At 38.0% G+C, this 22,391-nt stretch overlaps 1 protein-coding gene across 3 annotated transcripts in view; it reads right to left on the reverse strand.

Annotated features, from left to right (window-relative positions):
• TNIP3 (TNFAIP3 interacting protein 3) overlaps window positions 1-22,391 on the reverse strand; it is a 96,144-nt gene that overhangs the window by 24,713 nt on the left and 49,040 nt on the right. For all 3 annotated transcript variants that reach the window (XM_025385971.1, XM_025385972.1, XM_025385970.1), the window contains exons 4-7: window positions 8,054-8,140; window positions 5,093-5,173; window positions 2,661-2,726; window positions 1,085-1,234 (exon numbers count right to left, since the gene is read on the reverse strand). In XM_025385971.1, coding sequence (XP_025241756.1) covers window positions 1,085-1,234; window positions 2,661-2,726; window positions 5,093-5,173; window positions 8,054-8,140 — 384 coding nt within the window. The remainder of the gene's footprint in view (window positions 1-1,084; window positions 1,235-2,660; window positions 2,727-5,092; window positions 5,174-8,053; window positions 8,141-22,391) is intronic.

Below are 22,391 nucleotides of genomic sequence, written 5' to 3' on the forward strand. Positions count from 1 at the left end.
GTCCCAACTGCATTGAGGGAAAAATTACTCAGATTCCTGGCTAGGATGTAATTGGAAAAGGAAATGACTGCTACATGGCAGAAAGGGAGTGTTGCTAAACTCTGCTTTCCTGACTCACTGTGACAAAGACATCCTCAGCAAGGTAGGAAAACCTGGACTGGCATTGTCTGTGCTAATTTTAGACATTGCCTTAAGATTTCTACGTTTTAAAATATTGCCAATGCCTCACGATATCAGTGATAAGACATTCCCTCAGAGTCTTTACACTTTGTTTTTTCTTACTATACCTAAAATAACAAGGGACCATTAGAATTTAAGGTTTTCTCCCTTTTTCTACAATAGTCATGAAGTCCAATAATGGAAAGTAAAACCAGGACAAAAAGAGTGTTTTTTCAGGAAAAGCTGTCATCTCAACACCATCCAGTTCTCAGCAAGGGACTGATGGAGCTTTAGAATCTGGAGGTTGGGTTCCAGTCCCTTTTTATCAACGTGGGCAATTCAATTTGTTTACATCTCAGCTTTCTCATCTTTAATATAGCAAAAATAATTATTTTGCTCACAGGTGGGCCGAGAATGTTAAATGAGATAATGAGGATGAAGCCTTTTAAAAATGTCATAAATTTATGGTTACAGAAGTAAAACCTCATATGTAACTCTCTCTGTAAGCTTGAAAAGCTACTGCACAAATACAAAGTATTGCCATATTATTATTATGAACACTACTAATAAAAATAATAAATACGAATAAAAGCAAAAGAAAAAAATAATTTTCTCTTAGGCTGAAATGCCCTAGAGTGTCAGCAAATCTATGGTTTTCTTCTTCCTGGAAGGGCCTGGGGGATGACTGTCTGCCTATTTATGCAACCAGGAGAAACCCGGCAGAGAATCTCCTTCCTTCTTGTTCTAGAGAAGTCACCCTTGTTCATGGCTCTTGGGGACTTGCGTAACCCATACACCCTTGCACATCGGTCCTTGCTCAGTAGTGAGTTGATTTTAATAAAACGGTAGGTTTTCTACAGGAAATCCCCCCGCCCCTTTGCTTTTACTTGGATCCTCTGGGCTCGAGAACTCGGGCCCCGCCCACCTCCTCCCGCTGCAGCCGGTCCCGGGTCAGGTCGCGCTGCCGGTCGTCCTCTCTCTGCCTGTCGTCCTCTCTCTGCCTCTCATGCCGCTCCTTCTCTCGCAGGCTGAGGAATCTTTCTGCGGCGTCCAGTTTCGTCTTCAGCTCTGCTACCTGAGGAGGTCGTTCACAGACAGCTGCAGATACCTTCTCTGAAGCTCACAAGCCCCTGGATTTATTCTCAGGGTATGAACTTTGGACAGAAACGCCCCACCCCAGGACGTCCCCTAAGGAGAGGTCCTAGTTCCCACCGTCCCTAACACAGATCGGGATACTCGCGTTTCAAAGGGAGCTTGGCCTTGCACCAAAACAGCCTCCAGCTCTTCCTTCTTTTCTCCAAACCACCCCTACTTCAGAGGGAATAAAAGACTTAGACCACACCCAGGGAATTCTCTAGGTTTATTATCCTATTCTCAACTCTCCAGGCGAGCCTAGCCTGGTCTGGAAAAGGCAATGAGGGGCAGCAGGTTAGGTAGAATATGCCTATACCAGAGAAAAACAGACATGGCCTTTAATCTATCAGTAATTTGCAGCATTTGAACTCCTACTAGGTGCCAGATCACTCTGATGACAGAGTGACAGGTCCTCAGAGTAACCACAGTCCAGAGCGAGAATCTTAGAGAGGGGTGCGTCTTCCAAGATGAGGATTATAGCCATCACTAACACTGTCTTCACACACCTGCAAGCCCTTCGAGAAAGCAGCTTCAGCATTCTCTCTGGGATCATCATCTTTAACATTTACAGACCCGTATTGCCCCAGCAGGGATATTGCAAGGCTGCCTGACCATTGCCTGGTGCAGTGGGAACATTATCCTGAACATTTTAAATTCAATACTTTTGGGTAACAAAATGAGGAGGAAAGGAACAATGCTGCTATATTATAATACTCATGGTCAAGTTTCTTAATACTGAATTATTTAGGGGAAAGTACTTTCTCTCTTTATCTCTTTTTGAAGATAGAATAATTTTAAATTATAAATGGTCTTTTATGTATTAAAGGAGGTTTTCTTCCAAAAGCCCCTTTCTCACCAGAGCTTTTTAAGAGCAAACGTGCTTTAGATGGAAGAGGAGATTGCCCCATTTTTCCTCACACTTTCACTGTTACCACCATTTGTTTCTCTATTTGTGGAAAACAGCTCATGCTATCTAATTAAAGAATTAGGGCTAACGTGGCATAAACAGTGTGAACTTTAAACCATATCTCACCTCACATATAACTGCGCATTTGTGGCTTCTAGGGACAAAGGTAAGGCTGGGATACTCTGTGAGCCATGATAAATGTGCATAAGAACTCTTGAGACATCACTGGGGGCCATTTTTGCACTTTTCTTTAGCTGTTGTTCAAGATGACTCACTGACACCGTTCATTAATCTTCAGTGCCATAAGACCAATACTACACTCAGCACCCTCCCCCATCATTTTCTAACAGTTGGCTATCCACAAAGCTCTTTGTAGCTGAAATCAATGAGACTCTTCACACAATTGGCCACACCAGGATAATGGATTTAAAGAAAATACTGAATAGAGAGAGGTATTTACCTTTCTTTCATATAACTCTTTCATACTTCTAAATTGCTGATCCCATTGCTGGTTAACTTCCAGGAGCTGAAATTATTAAAATTTGGGGCATCAACAAAGAATTTCTGCCCATTTGGAAATTTTGTAAAAAAGAAATTACTTTCTGAGCTTATTAAGATTTTAGAAGCCATGGATGAAGACAACATTTTTTTTCATCAAGTTCTGATTGTGCTGGGATGATTAAATTGAACACACTCTCACCTTTTCACAACTGGTTCTTATATGAAAAACTATTGGCCAGGCTCGGTGGCTCACGCCTGTAATCCCACCGCTCTGGGAGGCCAAGGTGGGTGGGATCACTTGAGGTCAAGAGTTCGTGACCAGCCTGCCCAACATGGTGAAATCCCGTCTCTACTAAAAATACAAAAATAAAAATACAAAAATACGTGGTGGCATGCACCTGTAGTCCCAGCAACTCAGGAGGCTGAGGCAGGAGAATCGCTTGAACCCAGGAGGCGGAGGTTGCTGTGAGCCGAGATCGTGCCACTGCACTCCAGCCTGGGCAACAGAGTGAGACTCCATCTCACGAAAAGAAAAGAGAGGAGAGGGGAGGGGAGGGGAGAGGAAAAACTATTAAGTCGTAGGTGTATCTTGACAAGGCAGCTGAACAGTTTATCAGTAACTTTTAACTTTTCTTAGTTATTTGAATTTTCATTTTCTTTGTTTGATCCAACCACAATCTGATAAAAATTTGTAAGTATTGATGATTGTCTGTAAGATTTCTTCATTTATGAAGGTTCTTTTCCCAAACTTTTTCATATTTTTCTATGTGCTTACACTGATTATAATGAAATATTTTTTCCAGCTCTTTTAAAGCAGAATTTATGCTAACAAAGCCTAGGCGCCATTAACTGATCATGATTTTCTTGCAATAATGTGCTTTAAAAGATTAACACATGATTTATAATAAATATTCAACAAATAGATAATATCACCATTTTGAAAATTTAGATTTTCAAGAAATTATAGTTTTGTCATAAGACAATATTTAGATGCATTTTAGGCTGAAAATAATTTAAAGATCTTAAAACTATCTGCTAATTAGAAGGCAGAAGAAATGCTATGATATGTGGTTAGCTTTTTGTTGGGGAAGTTTGTAGTTTTCTGCATTAAGAGAAATTCCAGCACTTATGGATATGGAACAGACACTGAGAAGATAGTGGTAATGACTAAAAACTAGCAAGACTTTCTCCTAATTAAAAAGCAAATTACTGAATCCATAGTGGCAGTTACTTTGTCATTATTTAGTATGAAATTGTATAATATTATTATATCGAGAGTTACTTTGTTGGCATTTTAGGGATTCCATTGTGTATACTATAGTTACATTACTCTGCCGTAGTTTAGTAATTTTCCAGAAGGTCACAATATTCTTCGCAGTATCAAAGAAGAGTAGAAGGCACCATAGAAGAGAACATGAAAGATTTAATACACAGAATGAATTAGAAAAGGAATTACAGACTGGGCACGGTGGCTAACTCCTGTAATCCCAGCACTTTGGGAGGCTGTGGTGGGCAGATCGCTTGAGGACAGGAGTTCGAGACCAGCCTGCCCAAAATGGCGAAACCCATCTCTACTAAAAATACAAATATTAGCTGGGCATGGTCGTGCATGCCTGTAATCCCAGCTACTGGGGAGGCTGAGGCACAAGAATCACTTGAACCTCAGAGGCAGGGGCTGCAGTGAGCTGAGATTGTGCCACTGCAGTCCAGCATGGGTGACAGAGCAACACTGTCTCAAAAAAAAACAAGAAGGAATTACAAAATTGACAATATACAGAGTGCTAAAATTGTTATACTTTTCACTACTTCCTCTGTCAAGAAGAGTAAAGAGGTTCTAACATTCATTAAGCTCAGAAAAATAAAACTCAAAATAATACCCATTAATTCCCAGGAATATTTTAGAAACAAACTTTATTTATGACAATGCTTTCTAACTCCCATGTGTTTGGATGCCCAAACCCTGAAGTCATAGCACCTAAATCAATCATACTTAAAGACTTTTCAAGTAACTCAAGAAACCTTGAGTTCCAACGTGTGTGAAGTTGCAAGGCATAAAGGGTAAAGGTCATAAGCCATAAAGGATAAAGGCATAAAGGATAAAGTCACTTGGTCTGTGTGGAGGAAACATCTAAGTTTTGAGAAAATTAGGATTATGTTACCAGACTTATTACTTTGTCATTTTTCATTCATCACTGCACAGACACTGAGACAAGTATGAGACATACAGGTGAATAAGAAAAAAGCATTTGCTCTCAAAATAGTGCAGTCCAGTATCTTAAAGATAAATACTGTGACCTGATAACAAAAATAAAAGGCACAAGGATAATACATTATTTTATCCTCAGCATTAATCCACGGCACCTGTGGCTTTAGCAAGTATTTCTAAGTTACCTCTTTTCTCTGTTTTTCTAAACACCTTATCTTTTGTTCAAGAGAATTTGTCAAGTTCTTTCTTGTTGATGATTCACCACACTTAAAAAAAAGAAAAGAAAAGAAAAAAATTGAAACAAAACTGTTTACAAAATAAACAGAAGTACTGCTCCTCCTCCCAAACACCATGCATTTGGCCAACTCTCCTGTTGCGATTTATAAAAATACCTGATTCTAGCAGTAATAATCCTCACACTCTAAGTCCTTCACAGTGGCTGCTGGAGGAATCAGTTCATATTATGTTTTAGAATCCTTTATATAAATTAGTTACCATAATAATTCTGTAATAAATTATAAATATATCTATATACTATAATGGGTAAGTCAGAGATTAAAATTTTATGAATTTGGATTTCAATCCTTTTCCAAAAAAATGACAATTAAGAAATCAGGTAAGTTTCCTGGATATATTTTAGGCATTTTTATAGTAAACATTTCAAAAAAGTCATTTTGGTAGCTGTGCCCATGAACATGTATGTGAGTAATATTCTGAAAAGTAGACCCAGTAAAAGTCAGAGGAACGACAGAATCATCAAGAATAAAGACAAACACATACAGCTATTACTGTGTAATTACTGTGTAATTTTAGCCAGCTCCTTGAATAAAGTCACTAGGTTACTAGTTTAGATTAATAATAAATTACTGTCATAATGAAAAGTTTACCACCTTTCTTTTCAGTTATTTTTTTTTTTCCAGGACTGAGAGTATTCATTTAAAGGTAACACAAAAGCTGTGGAAACTGTCTGCCATCTGCCTAAATCAACTAAGAACAACATTTACTTAAATAAAGGACTGATTCCTCTATAATAACTCAATAATCTTACTACTATCTCATCCCAGAGTCATATAAGTAACACAATGAATTGGGTGATGAGAGTAGTTCCTACATCTGTAATCAGTTTCAGCCTTATTAGTTACTGTGGGCCACTAAATTGCTTAAAGTTGTTCATGAACAATTAAGAAATATTTTCAGAACATGTTGTGGTCTTTGCCAAAAATGTGTAGAGGAAATTGTTCTTTTGCAATCATCATGGTATTTCAAGCACTTTTTTCATCAGAAATTATTTATAAAAGTGTATTTTCTATCTTTTCTCTGTTTATTTGTGTTTCGGCATTTTAGGGTTTGATGGTATTTTATGTAAGCATAGATGTTCTCGTTTCCTTAGCTTCTTCCTATTTAGACCTATGTTACAATTAAGACCACATTTAAAAAGAGACAGTCTTCTATGGGTAAATAAATTCTGAATGATTATATTTGCTTTTGACCTCAAGACACTGGTCTGGCTGAGCACCAAGAGTGACACTGAAACCCAAGTGTCAAGTATGTTGGGGCCTGTAGTTGGATCTTCTTCTTTTTGGGAAGACTTCCAAGAAACTAGACCCATTCTGGGTTAGAACAGACTAACTATTAAGCGTCTTTGATCTGGAAAATGCTGTGAGCCAACCCTACTTAGTGTATCTTGAGGTCATCAGCAAAGTAGGGCCATAGTAAGACTGGATTTTAGAACAGTGGTTCTCACCAAAAGAGCACATCAAAGTCACCATTAAGCTTGCTAAACGTCAAGCATCCTGAACAGTGGATCAGAATTTCTAGAAGAGCAGCCAGGGCACCTCTATTTCTAATATATTTCCTAGGTAACCTTGATTCACACTAAAGTTCAATATACTCCCATTCTAGGGAATAAATTATGGGTGCTCAAAAATGGCTCCTCTCTGTTCGTGATGTAGACAAAAATCTGTGATTGGCAAGCATTTGTATGTCCCTGACTTTGGGAACCCAGATGTGGAACAATGAGACAGTGTGCTTTTTGTTTGTTTCCCCATAAATAATTTTCTCTGGAAGAAAATTATAGTATGTTTCACGCTTGATTTTTCTTTTATAAATAAAAATTACTGAAAATCTAGATACCAAATCTGCAAGAGACTCTATTTGCAACTGCAGGAGTACTAGTTTTTGAAATTCATAAGTAATATTCAGTTATAAGTGGGGGAGGATAGGAAGGAGGAAAGATAGAAAACATAGTGAATAGGAATGGCATGTAAATCACAAACGTATCACCAGAGCTTTCTCTGGAGATTAATCAACATTTTGCTATAGTTCATATGTCTCAGGTTTCTATAAAATAAAGCAAAATTAATCAAATACAAAGGTTTGGGGGACCTTTTCCTTTGTATTTACTTTGCTTCGCAGTGCCTAATGAAGGCATCTGATTTGCAGTAACTACAAAGATTTTCAGTCATTGCTTCTAGTAAGGGCTGCTTACAGAACAGTTATTCCCTATAAATAATTTCCTATAATTATTCCCTGTAAAGTAGAATTTGTGTTCAAAGCATATGGGCACTTCTTTCTCTATGATAGCATCCTTACCAATGTATATTCAAGGTCTGATGCTACTAAATTAAAAACTTAAATGAACAGAAGTTTCCATTTAGTTTCCCATTATACCTTGGTTATCTGTAAAAGAAAACTAGAAAATATTTGAATTCATTCATTCAATTAGCAGTAGTCTCTATTGCTGAACAAAATCTATGGTACCAATTGTAAATATATAAAAATGTTACTACAGATACTCTATTGTTAAAATATGTTCTATTTCTACCCACACCAATATAGTATTCTTTTTAGATTTTATATAGAAACAAATACCTCTAAACCAAGAACAAAATAAGGAACCCACAGAATTGGAAGGCTGAAAGGAATTGGAAGGCTGAAAGGAATTTAAGCCCAGTGGGTTAAAAGCAATGTACTGGTTACTTAGATTTTTTTTTCTATGTTACATAATATTGGTTAAAACTATAGAGTAAATCTTAGCTAAAGAAAGCAAACTAGCCATTTCTATTCTTATTAAGTGCAAAATTAACCACTAGAAATGCCATCAATGCTAGATGTGATCAACTCATCTCCTAGAAATATGTTCTTACCTCATTATGCTCTGTAGAACGTTCTGCAGCAGTCATTCTAGATGTGCCCTGTACAAAATGTGCCATGGAAGCTGTTTTTCCTGGAGTCTTGGAAAGCAGAAAGAAAAAGAGGGGAAAAATGTCTCTTATGATATATTTTAGGGTGAGAGCAAATATACAAAATTTAAAAAACACACATCACCATTAACTCAATAGAAAATAGCAGCAATAGGTTTTCATTAAAAATGAACAGAAGTGACTGTGGATAGGAATTACACAGAATAAAGTTATAAGCACTGCAACTGTGATTTTAACTTTTCTTCTCTTCCAAATAGGGATTTCCCAGGATGTCTCAAATAGGCAGGCTGTGACTAAGACCTGGGGCAGATTAGCCTTGCTATGGTATGTAAATCGTCATTCTTCCTTTACTGGCAGTTTCTCCCACTGGAGGAGGAAGTTCTCCACCACAGAAAGCCTGGGCAATCCAAGTGTTTCCTCAGTAGCCTAACTGCTATAAATTCATTGTATTTCCCAGAGCAATTAGGTAACTGTTGACTTTTTGATAGCTCAGTTTCCCTAAAGGCAAGATTTTCTGGCAATGCCTTCTAAATGTGAGTGTAGCTTGGTAGAACTTAATGAGTCATACATAATTCTATAAGTGCCACTAATTCTTATAGAAATAAAAGGGAAAATAATTCATCAGAAAGAAAATGGTCATTGTTTGCAAATCTAATCTTCTGTATTGGCAGAAAGGTTAAACTTGCCTCTCAAGTTTAAGACTGTCTTTTCTATAAATCAAGTCTAGATTTTCTCCATGACTCATTTGAAGTGAAATCTCATGGAGAATCTTTTTAGTTTTAATTAGTTGACTGCTGTCATTTTAGGGGCCTTGAGGTAATGGAGCACTACTGGGTGGTACAGATAAAAGTGTGGAAATGGCAGATACTTGGAGCTACATAAATGAACTGCGATGGAACAGAAGACCTCATTTTGGACTTGGAACAAAAAAAAAGAGGCAAGGAATACAAAAAGGGAAAGAATGTGTAACTAAAAGGAGAAAAGAATTTATAGTCAATCATTTAACTTCATTAGACCTGCCTATGAGATATTCACATATATATAGGATAAAGCCTTAAACTCCTAAAATTCAAAAGGGAGTGATTGAGTGTCCCACATTTGGCCCTCCCATTTCTCCTGAATATCTCCCCCCACTCTCCAACTCTCCCCGGTGCTCCAACCATCCTGACTGACCTCCCTTTCCTGAAATGAGTGAGCTGGTTCTATGCCCCTGAGCTCTGTGCATACTGTTCTTGCCACCTCAGATGTCTCCTCTCTGGGCATTCCATCCAACCTTGTGGCTGGAGAAACCTACAGTCAGTGCTTCTATTTCCTTCTGATCTTCTCTTGACCTCCTCTAATCAGCTAAGAAGAGCCCTTCATCATGCATTATGATTACATATTTCCATGTTCCTGTATTCATCTCTGTGTCCACAGCAGCCAGGCACTGAGCTGTCTGGCACACAGCAGGCATTCAACACATTTTGCTACATGAATAAATGGATGAATATCTATATAATGATATACCAAATCGATGAACTTTTTGCTAGTTTGTGTGTGTGTGTGTGTGTGTGTGTGTGTGTGTGTGTACTTTCTTCTGGTTTCTTGTTATGTTTTGGTCTATGCTTGAGTGAAAGGGAGTGACGCTGCTTTAAGGCAAAATCCAAAAATACAGGTAGGAGTCAAATTGTTCATTCAGGGTTCTGAAAGTAAAAGTTACAACTCACATAAGATCTGACTTTAGTGTATAGAGGCCGCGATTTCCTGAACTGACACTTTATCAACGCTAAAATCTGCTCATCAGAAAAGAAAAAGAAAACTCTATTGTAAAAATATTTTTCTTCTGAAACATACCACGCACAGACACATTCCACAGTTTTATACAGTTTAAGATTCCCTTCAGCTTTAACTTTGTATTTGGTAGTAATAAACTAGGGATGGGGTAACATTGACCCAGAAAAGTGGGTCGGAAGAACATTTTCTTGCCAGGAAATACCATCCTTGGCATTGTGCCTCTTGAGTCTCCCCTGTAAAGTATCCTGATGCACATACATTGTTAGGTGCGATGGCTTCTATTAAATGGAAATTCTATACCTTTGCATCTTTCATTACAATTCCTTTTCCTCTTCTACTATGCGGATAAACAACAAACAGGTTTTCCATTAGCTCAAGAGAGCCATATGATTATTTATGAATAAGTAATAACTCTTCTGAAGAACCACAAGTTTGGTTTCAGATAAACAAGACTTTCAATAGGCCATCCCTAAGAATTAATTGGGTCTTTTCTGTTACATATGCTCTCTTCACTTCACCTCCATCCCTTTCACATTGTGCCACATATTTTAAGAGTCTGGCTTTGAGTCAAGCTTTGTTTCATGAGAAGTCTCGCTAGCTGAAATCATTTTCAGAGAGACAGAGGTGTCATTCCATGTTTCCAAGGCTATTGTGAAGAGTCTTCATTTCTGAAGTCACTAAAATATTATACAGATGAAATAAAATTAAAATTAAAATTAAGAAAGGGAAATGTGGTAAAGGAACAAGGACTACCAGTCACTGGTCTGTAACCATCATTCTAGTGGACAATAATTATCTTAAAATTAGTCCAAGAGGAGAGCACCGTATTTCTACAAGTTATCAGAAGCATTCTTTGGCAGGTAAAAGAAACGTGGCTTTTTCCTTTGTATGCTTTTAGAATGGGAGCTGAAAAACCTTGTTTGTTTCCTGAATCTATTTGCATGAATTTTTAAGTGTATGTGCTATGTAGGTGGGAAAGAGAGGATCAGTAATGACTATAAGATCTAGCTCTAGAATGTGATCTGGATTCACAGCTTGGCTCTACCACTCCCTGCTTGCGAATTTGGTCATGTAAGATGCTTAAGGTCTCTAAGGCTCAATTTCCATTTTATACAATGGGATAGTAATAGTATTCTTCCAGGGTTGCTATGTGAGCTTAGATAGTAATAAGAATTTGACTCTAAAGGTAGGGCCATCAATCAAATTATTTATGAAACAAATAATATGACAAAAGGAAAGGGAAACCCACAATTTATGCATCACTCACTCTGTACTTGACATTGTGTGGGTTCCAAAGGAAAACAAAAGCAAAATTCCCTGCTTATGATGAAATGTACATATACATACACACATGTGTGTGGCTGTGTGTGTGTGTCAATATATATACTTGAAAAACTAAACAGTAAATGAAAGCTGGGAAATAAATGATAAAGACAATAAGGCCTGTAAGAATTCAGAGGAGAGAGTGTTCATTCTCACCTTTAATAGCTATGGAAAGAGTCAGAGTTTCTGCTGGGCCTTGAAGGGTAGATAGGATTTTGATAGAGAGTGAAAGCTGAGCTATAAATGCTGTAAAGGGAGCAAAGTAAGAAACAGAACACAACTGGACAAACTTAGGTATGAAGGATTCTGACAAATCCAGTTTAACTAGAATAGGGTCCGTGTGGCATTTCTAAAGTTGATTTGGATGAAAACATAAAATATTTTAATTTCAGATTAAGACATGTTGACCTTATAGGCCATAGGGAGTTACAAAAGACCTTTGGGCAAAGGAATTACATGATCAAAGTGGTTTTTTAATTGGTTTTAGTTCATCATGTATTAAATGGGAGAGATTGGAAACTGCAATGTAGTTAATATTGCAATGTAATAATATTAGCAAAACTAATATTCAAAATGTTTATTTCAACAGCTTGTTACAATCAAAATATTTAGCAATCAGTTCACCAGGAGAACTAGGAATGGACCATACCCCTGGACTCGAGACTCCTATATTAATTGCTTAATTGTCATCTCCGCTTGTATGCATAATAGTTGCCTCCTTCTTTACCTGACCTGTTTGATCAGGATAACTTAGTTTATGATTTTCCCTGCAAAACTTGCCTTCCCTCTTACAATTAATAACACCTTTTATTCTCCAGATTGAAAATCTTGGAGTCATCCTTGACTCCTCTTTCTCTTACATCCTGTATCCAATCTACCTGAACATTTTGTAGGCTTTTTGAAAATATATCCAGACAGGGGAGGAACACATTACCACAAAAGCCTAGAGACTTCTCAGTTTAATGAGCAAGTGGCAAGGTGAAATAAACTTACCTTTTTTTTTTTTTTTTTTTTTTGAGACAGAGTCTTGCTCTGCCACCCAGGCTGGAGTGCAGTGGCACAATCTCGCCTCACTGCAACCTCTGCTTCCCAGGTTCAAGCAATTCTCCTGCCTTAGCCTCCCGAGTAGCAGGGATTACAGGCATGTGCCACCACACCCAGCTAATTTTTTTGTAGAGACAGGGTTTCACCATATTGGCCAGGGTGGTCTCGAACTCCTGACCTTGTGATCCATCCGCCTTGGCCTTCCCCAAGTGCTGGGATTACAGGCATAAGCCAACATACCTGGCCTTTTTCTTTTTTGTTTTCTATTTTTTTGTTTTGTTTTGTTTTTGAGACAGAGTTACATTCTGTAGTACAGGCTGGAGTGCAGTGGTGAAATCATAGCTCACTGTAAGCTCCAACTCCTGGGCTCAAGCAATCCAGCTGCCTCAGCCTCTTGAGTAGCTACAGTTGTATACCACCACGCCTGGCTATTTTTACCTTTTCAATTTTTGTAGAGATGGGGCCTCACTATATTGCCCACACTGGTCTTGAACTACTGGCCTCAAATGATCTTCCCACCTCAACTTCTCAAAAAAAAAAAAAAAAATGCCTTTTAATAACTTTTTCAAAATGAGGACTTTAATATTTGCTTCCTGATTTTATTCATAGGAACATTTTTAAGAGCGTATCCAGCAGTGACTGATCTCTGGCTGTTTGTCAAACCTAGTTCCACCACTTGCTAGTTATGTGACCCTGGGCAAGATGATTGGCATTTTTGCGTTGACCCCCATCATCTCTTAGCTGGATTATTGCAATAACCTAAGGGCTTTCCTGCTTCTATATTTGCTCCTACTCCCCCACCCCACCCATTATTAATACAGTGGCCAATGTGAGGCTTTTAAAATGTCATTTCATGCTCAGAACCTTTCAGTGGCTTCCCATGTCACTCAGAGTGAAAGCAGAACTCTTTACAGTGGCTAGCAAGGTCCTACACAATCTAGCCCAGGCCCCTCTGACCTCATTCTTGGTATCCTTCTGTTAGTTCATTCTGTGCCATGTCCTGGCCACGCTGTTGCCCCTTGAACCTACTCTCTCTTGCCTAGAACTATCTTTTCCCTAGATGTCCACATGGTACATCCCCCCCACCTTTGACAGGTAATGGTGTAAGTGACATCTGTTTATTGAGTCTTTACTTGGCCTCCCAATGTAAAATTGTTCTCCACCCCAGCACTTTCCATTCACCTTTCCTGCTTTATTTTTCCATAGCACTATATTTTCTTCTTCTTTTTGTTGATTGCCTCCTGACACTAGATTGTAAACTCCATGCTAGCAACTTTTGTGTGTTGTGTTCACTCTGTATTTCTCGAGGCTAAAGTAGTGCCATTTTAGTGCCTGCGCATGTTCACATGGGACTCAGACACACACAAATTGCCTTCTTTACCCTGAAACAAATTTATGATGTTCTCAAATCAGGTATCTTCTCAAGGGATATGAGATCTAAAGATCAGAAACTTCAACTTTTTGGCTTCCAACTAGTAAATCACCTCTCTTTGTTCCCCCAAACCTGGTTTTGAACAAGCAGAGTCAGGGGATGGGGTGTCACAGATTCCATAGCCTCTTGGGGGATATACGCTGATGTCCCTCCTGGTTGGAACTCTGAAACAATGCTCCTATGCAATATAGTGAGGTCGTTTGCAGTCTGTTTTGATTATACACTTTTAGTTTTTAGGGCACATCAGATACATTAGAAGGCAAATCGGCTTTTGTTGACGAGTCTGTAGCCTCTATAAAACTGCAGACTTTGTGAAATCCGTGTTTAGAGATTTCTGACTGCCCCACAAAGCAGTAAACAATCAGACCCACCTTGATCATCAGCTCCTCTGTGAAGTCTCCCCTGGTCCTCCAGAGTGGAGTTAGCTACTTCCTTCCTGAGATCTCATGGTGCTTTGTGAAGCATTAACTCTTGCACTTATTGTAAAGCAGTTGTTAATTGTATGTTCCTTTCCCCTCTGAGATGCTATAAGCTTCTTGAAGATGAGGTCAGTATTTATCATTTTAACCTTGGGAACTACCACAGTACCTTCAGGGTACAGAGTAGCAGTACAATACATTTTTATTGAATGGGTCCATTTGTGTACGAATCTATAGTACAAAATCATAGCACACCCCTGCTTTTCAGAACACAGTCCAGAACACACAATGACCACAGGGATACACAAAGTTACAGGCTTTGCCTCCAAACCAGAAATGATCAGGTAGAACTGTTAACACATGTTTAAAGAGCTGGCTTGTTTCCGTGTATTTACTTTTTATTCATTTTATAGGCAAATATTTTACTTTATCCTATTTTGGTTACGTGATCAATATTCTTTAGCGTTCATACAAATGCCTCTTAAAATTTTTTACTTGATTTTGATTACTATTTAATAAATTAAAAATATAAATAATTAGATATGCTATGGGAAAAAATTTAAAAGGCAGAACTGTTGTCTTTAATGATATTTTCTACATTTTCATGGTGCTTTCTAAGATCTTGTAAGTTAATATATTGAAGTATTAATTGATGATCCTCCAAAACACACACTATTCTTTTGTTTTATGTAGCTAATTCTTTCTTTGCTCGGTAAGAGATTTTTTATTTTTTATTTTTTATTTTTTTTAAGAAGGAATCTTGCTCTGTCACTCAGGCTGGAGTGCAGTGGCATGATCTCAGCTCACTGCAACCTCCGCCTCCCGAGTTCAAGAAATTCTTCTGCCTTAGCCTCTCAAGTAGCTGGGATTACAGGTGCCTGCCACCACGCCCTGCTAATTTTTATACTTTTAGTAGAGTTAGGGTTTCGTCACATTGGCTAGGCTGGTCTCAAACTCTTGACCTCAGGTGATCTGCCCATCTCGGCCTCCCAAAGTGCTGAGATTATAGGCATGAGCCACCATGCCTTGCCAGTAAGGGATATCTTTTGTCAGATTAAGTTTGTCATAGAATAAAAAGAGAAGAACAGCCCCTGTTTGGCCTTTGCATTTCAAAATAGACTCTCCAAACTCTAGATACCATCTGGAAAATCAAACCTTTGAATTTCAAGAGCTAATGTTTTCAAAACAATTTTTAAAGATTTTAGGCTAATTTATTTTGTGCAATTTATTTTGAAATGCCTCAAAAAGTAACATGAGTTGATGGATTAAAAGAGGGATGGCTAGATGGATGAATAAATAGTGAACAAGTAGAGTAAAATGTTCATGTTCATGGCAGAATTTTGATGGTGGGTATACGTGTATACCATACAATTCTTTCAACTTTGCTACATGTTTGAAATGTTCATCATAAAATGTTAGGGGAAAAGTCTGAATTAAGGCATAAAAACTTATACCAAGAATAACTGATAAAAAAAAAATGAGTAGATGAAGAGTCAGTGTAACCTGTCCTTACCATTTTCACCATCTGCCCCAGAAAAGTAAAGGTTTCATGCCCCAGGAAAATGAAAATGAATCAGGCAAAAATAGTACTGCCTGGATGTTTCTCAGTTCTCATGAGGAATGGAGCCCTACTACTCTTCTCCTTCTCCTTCTCCTTCTCCTTCTCCTTCTCCTTCTCCTTCTCCTTCTTCTCTTCTTCTTCTTCTTCTTCTTCTTCTTCTTCTTCTTCTTCTTCTTCTTCTTCTTCTTCTTCTTCTTTTTTCCTTTTTTTTTTTTTTTTTTTGAGATGGAATCTTGCACTGTCACCCAGGCTGGAGTGCAGTGATGTTATCTTGGCTTACTGCAACCTCTGCCTCCTGGGTTCAAGCTATTCTCCTGCCTCAGCCTCCCAAGTAGTTGGGACTACAGTCATGAACCACCAAGCCCGGCTAATTTTTTTTGTACTTTTAGTAGAGATAGGGTTTCACCATGTTGGTCAGGCTGGTCTTGAACTCCTGACCTCAAATGATCCGCCTGCCTGAGCATCCCAAAGTGCTGGGATTACAGGCATGAGCCACCACACCTGGCCCCTATTCTCCTACTTCTAGGTACTCATCTATCATCTTCCAAATTGCTTACATTGAATATCAAAGAGCAGAATCAGCTCCAGCCTTACTCACTGGGTTAAGTCCAGGGAAGGTACAAGCCTTGAAGAGAATTTCTCCACACCACCATGGTACACGGCTGTGACATGGCCTTACGACTTGTCTAAGTAGAGAGGTCCTGAGACAACTCAACCCTAGAGTGGTGTGGAAGCAGAGCCAGAAATTTCCTATGCATCCTGAGAAGGATGAAAGAGTGGCTAACTGAGGGTTTGAGGGGTCTTCAGGGTCAAATTGAGGAGGATGTAGTGTTTACCACATGACCCTAAGGATAAGAGATATGCTGAGTGACCTGGAAGCATTAGTGATTGCCAGTGAGGATATAGGCCAGTGAAAAAACCCACAAGGGACAGACTAAATCAGTGCCAATGGCACTGTCAGATGGGGGATCACTGTAGCCCTGATGCCTCCACCCCAAAGTTGCCAGAAAAATACATAATATTGAGTCAAATTTGAATTTCTGATAGACAACAGTTTTTTGTATGTTTGTCCCATACAATATTCTGCCATTTATCTGAAATTTAAATTTAGGTGGACATCCTATATTTCTATATGCTACATCTGGCAACCCTATTTCACCCAGATTATTTCACAAAATCTGTTCCACAAACCCTTAGGTACCATTACATGAAGGGATAGGGGAGAATTCTTGCATACCACTGCACAGAAAATATAAATTGCCCGAGAAAACACTGAAGTGACTGAAATTTTCTGCAGTCAACTAGATAAATTATTTTCCAAAGGACAAGCTACAGTTCCTAGAATGGAACTAAATTTAGTTTAGAAAACAAATAAAATTACTATTTTGTACTAAGGAGTTATGTGGTTTAAAATACTTTATTTGCTTCAATCTGAACTTCATAACAGCCCTGTAAGAAGAGGCATCTTTAATGTTAATGAGGACAAAGTTGAATTTAGAGATGGCAAATGACTTGCTCACAATTATGATGTAACAAGTGGGTGGCTGAACCCGTATCAGAGTTCATTTAGTCTTCCTGGTTTACTTCCCCCAAAGAACCTTTGATCTATGTTGGTAGACATAAATAACACACCTAAAAATTATAGCAGGAGACATCATTTACCAATGATGGAAAAGCAGTGCGGGGGCCCAAGCCATTAGGAATATGATTCAGGGAAGTTTTATGGGAATTAAGCATTTTTTGAAGGATAGGTATGAGGTAGCTTGACCTTTGATGTTGTATCCAAACAAAATCTTAACAAATTCCCACTATTGCTTGCCTAGAGATTAATTTCCATTTCCAAAATAGAAATTAGTGGTTGGAAAAGAGAAATTCAGTCTTTAAAAACTGTAGTAATCAGAAAAGAGAAACTCAGCCTTCAAAAACTGTAGTGGTTAGAAAAGAGAAATTCAGCCTTTTAAAACTGTAATCTGTGTTTGAGTTTTTTTTAAAAAATTCTTTTCTCCGGAAGGAAATTAGCTGCTGATCATTTTATAGCAATGCAGATCACTCTGGTTTTCTCCTGTACTTTGCTCATGTGTTGAGTTCACCTTCATTCATGTATGCACTTTTTTCTTTGAGATGGAGTCTGGCTCTGTTGCCCAGGCTGGAGCGCAATGGTGAGATCTCGGCTCACTGAAACCTCTGCCTCCCGCGTTCAAGCAATTCTCCTGCCTCAGCTTCCCGAGCAGCTGGGATTACAGATGTGCGCCACCACGCCCAGCTAATTTTTTTTGTATTTTTAGTAGAGATAGAGTTTCACCACTGTGACCAAGCTGGTCTCAAACTCCTGACCACCCACCTCTGCCTCCCAAAGTGCTGGGATTACAGGCGTGAGCCATTGCACCCAGCCAATGTATGCATTCTTATATTAAATACTTATTGATTATTGTCTGTGGACCAAGTATTGTGCTTAGTACTAGAATATGAAGATGAGCAAAAGGCACATCTCAGTTGTATTTTCTGTTTTCTGAATATAAAATCTGAACATTAGAGGGGACCACTCCATTGATGATGGAATCTTTTCTGCATCATTCCTCCCAAGGGGTTGTCCAGATTAGCTTGGATACTTCAGGTGAAACAGAACTACCTTTTTCCTGAGGCAATATATTTCAACACTGTATCTATAGATTTAGACACTATTTTTAAATACCAAAAGTTATAATTATAAAAATTAAGAGACTAGGCATGGTGACTGAAACCTATAATCCCAACACTTTGGGAGGCTGAGATGGAGGAATTACATGAGCCCAAAAGGTTGAGGCTGTAGCAGGCCATGATTGCACCACTACACTCCAGCCTGGGTTACAGAGCGAGACCCTGTCTCTAAAATAATAATAATAAGCAAAATTTTAAAAATTGAGAAAGAACATGTGCATATAAAGATGATACAGGTATATGGAAAGGCTAATGGTGAGTACTCAAAACATGGGTGATACAAAGAACACATACCAAAAGTGTTTTGTCTGAAAATAGGCCTGACTCAAAAAAAAAAAAAAAATCTCCCAATATGCTAGCCTAAAAAATTGCAAACATTTGCTAACTCAGTTTTAATAACAAACATTTATTTTAAAAAGAAATCAGAATAGCTATCTTCTTCACTGGAAAATAAAGGAATAATTGATCTTATTTTTTTGCTATTTATTCTAGAGTCCCATAAGAAAACATATTTACATACTTTGTGAGTTATACCTCACTCTCACCACAAGTACAAAATAAAGTAAAAAGCGTTTTTGTTACATTTCATCTAGAAGGTGGACATGAGAATGACATGAACATTCTTCAGCAAGAGCTTACAGTGTCCATTTTGCTAGTACTGTTCCCAAACCCATTCAAAAATATGTTCAATCAAACTAGAAATAAGAAGGCTTACTTGAGAAAGAAGACTTATTGATGCATTAGATTCCAAAACCCAGCTTGGGTTGCGATGTCCCTAGGAGACATCCACATCCTGTCACAAAGCTAAACAGATCAAGAACATCATGAACACATTTGCTAAACAACTCTTATGAACACATTATTTATGGTATCTCTCAAGCCCAATATTTTGCTTCCTTAACATTGTCATGATGAGTTTACACATTTCCTAACCCACAGGCTTATGCTGTTCTTCTTCTTACATTAAAAGGAATACCTATCCAAAACTTCTTCAGATTTACTTACTGAAGTCATACAAGTCTGGAAGAAGACAAAGGTGGAGTGATAATTCCAAAAGTAAGAATAATACCTTTGGCTTTAAATGTCCATTCAGTAGAAACCCTAGACCTCAAGTGCTTTTTCTTCTCTTTGTAGGGTTCTAGGAAGACTTATATTCTTCTAATTAACATTTATAATTTCCACACAGATGCCACTTTTCACTTCAAGTCTTGATTACTTCCACCACCAAGCCCCCCAGTGTTGTCGTCTGCTCCCCTGCCCACCCCATTAACCCAAACTGGAACTGCCCGGACTGTTGTGTTCACTGAGGCAGAGAGAATCCTCTTCTAACTACTGCTTACATCTTCCAAAAGATAATCTGCATCTCCCAGTTTTCTGTAACTCTTTCTTTTGTGGAACATGGGACAAATTCTCCCAGTGATAGAACAGATGACTTCTGAGTAAACAGAAAGCATCCTACTCAAAAGCGTGTCTTATTTATCAACAAGAATGGAGCCTCAGTTTCTATCCCCGTTGCACCACTTCTTCTGTCCTGTATAGAAATTTCTGCCAAACGGGTGTGTGGCTTTCAAAAGTTAGGGAAATATTTTCTCTCCTTAATATTTATGAGTTTTAATTATTTGGTCTTAGGATCCAATTTTAGTTCACAGACCTATGTCTCTGTTTTCCTGGGATGTCTGGTGGTGTACTTTATTAGAATATAGAGTTCAAGCTGGGCATATGCAGCAAGATCTCCTTATCTGGATGTATACCTGATATTCATGTAGAGTGGAATCCTTTAAAAATCCTTGTAATGAACGGAAGGAGAAATATGTCATAAATTAACCATGGGATCAAATTAACTCTATGGTGATATTTTGGGAAATACAACCTGGCCTATTTATCCACTAATCTGTTTAATTTGGAGGGTTTATAAAACTTTCAGAATCAGAAGATTAAACACTAAGAGCCAAGCTTTACTGATAATAGAAAGATACATGGTTCATTTAAATAACTTCACCTATGTTGCCAGTAATGAGTTTCGAATGCCATAAGGTGCAGCAGCTGAGCTGACAGGTTCCTCACTGCCTGAGAACTTGCAGGCAGAGCTTTTCAGCCAGGTATCCAAAGGTTTCCCAATGAAAGTTTAACAGATCCTCACACAACAATGCAACATTTTTTTTTCTAGCAGAAAAAATAGATCAAGACATTCCACAACTACCTTTGAAATTAGATAATGAGATTCAAAGAGGAAGTCAGTTATTGTATGAGAAAACCATTGAAGAAAAGTTTGAAGCTCAAGCTCATCCTACTAGCATTGTGATGATGATGATGATGATAGTGTTGTGTTGATTTAGCACTTTATATTTACAGAGTGCATTTTCACTCACTTTGTATAATTATCACAACCCATTATACAGATAAGAAAATAAGATTTTGATTAAAAAAAAAAATACACAGCTTTCAAAAAAAGGGAAATAAGAAAAGGAAAGCCAGATTTTTTTTTTTTTCCCCCCAACAGTGTGGTTACAGAAAACGTGTGTCAATTTACGGTAGTTTGCAAGAAGTTTTTCCCTCACAATCTTTTGAAGTGTCATGAGTATATGTTAATCTCAGAACCAACTAAAGCAATTTCTCAAGGCTTTTTACCTTGGGAAGAGTGTCCAGGTCTAGAATTTGTCCCCAGCCACTGGGAGTTCCTCCCTGAACTTGTATCAAAAGTAATTAAAAGCCCATTTCTAGTTCTGCCTCTAAGTTAAAATCAGAAGCAATGGAATCCAAAGACAGGATGGGGCTTTTAGGTGAATTCAATCCTGGCAGGATCTGCTTAAAATTTGGGCATTTTTCCCTTTCACTCCCAGGTTTCATTCTTGTTTTCAAGCATTATTGGAACATATTTGTTTACCCAAGAAATACAGTTCGAGTATCCTGTCCCTTTCTTTTGTATTTGAAGATATATGACTGCAGGTTCATATATTATTTTCATAATTTTCTCATAATACTTGGACAATAACTTGGTTATATATAGCTTTCATTTAACATTCATATTGGAACCTTAATGTCATTCTCACTTAGGTAATTATTTTTCCTTTGCCTACAAGACTTTAAATGACCTTTGATTACTAACTTTCTACTTCTTCAACTGTCCCAGAATATAAAAGCATACTTTCATGCTCATGGAGTTCCTCATGTTCATCAATAGTGGTTTTCTGTTTCCTCAAAGCAGTGAGTCAGTCTGTTCATTTCTCTTATAGTAATTCTTCTTCTTTACATATTCTGGGCAATAGTAGCTGAACAAAAAGGGAACTTGACATATATCTCAGACTCTTTCACTAAATAATATCTCTTTTATTCAGTCGCACCCTTCACATCCCATAAAGTCATAAAGAAACCAATTTCCTTCTCCTTGAAAGGGAATCTACCTTATTGTTCTTAGGCTAACTTCATTCAGTGTGAAAACGAGAGAAGTCTTCTTCAGTCCCTGTCATTGGCTCACCCTTGTCTTAACCAAATAGAAATTTTCTTATATATTTCCCTTTCTATCAATATCTCAGCAAAAATGTGAAGGTCTTTGTTTTGTTTTGAATATAGGATTTCTTTCTGCAGAGTGCTATTGTGTAAATAGTAGTTCAGCAGAGATTCCACCTGGAAACTAAGCCATGTTTACTCAAAGAATCAAATATTTGAAATACCTGCAGAGGACAATTGAGGAGGATATGCCAGTGGTCTGTTGGGATAAAGAATGAAGACTCCTGGGGGCTGTTCTGGGAGAATTTACCCAGGAGAGAGAATCAAGTCACAGTGGCTTGATCCAAGTTTGGTGCTTTAAGCTCAAAGAGGAGGAGTTAGCCTGATGACAGTATCGTTCCTGACACTAGCTGGAGCTCTGGTCTAGTCTTCAAATAACTCTGAAGTGAGGGAGGGAAAATTAAAAGTAGAAAGTACAGGGCAATTGTTTTCATTAGACAGATTTGAGATTAGGTCCAGAATCTAAATCCCCTTAGCTATACAATCATGAGAAAATTGTTTAGCCGCATTGAACTCCAGTTTCCC

The sequence above is a fragment of the Theropithecus gelada genome, chromosome 5, assembly GCF_003255815.1.
Source record: "Theropithecus gelada isolate Dixy chromosome 5, Tgel_1.0, whole genome shotgun sequence".
Classification (NCBI taxonomy): domain Eukaryota; kingdom Metazoa; phylum Chordata; class Mammalia; order Primates; family Cercopithecidae; genus Theropithecus; species Theropithecus gelada.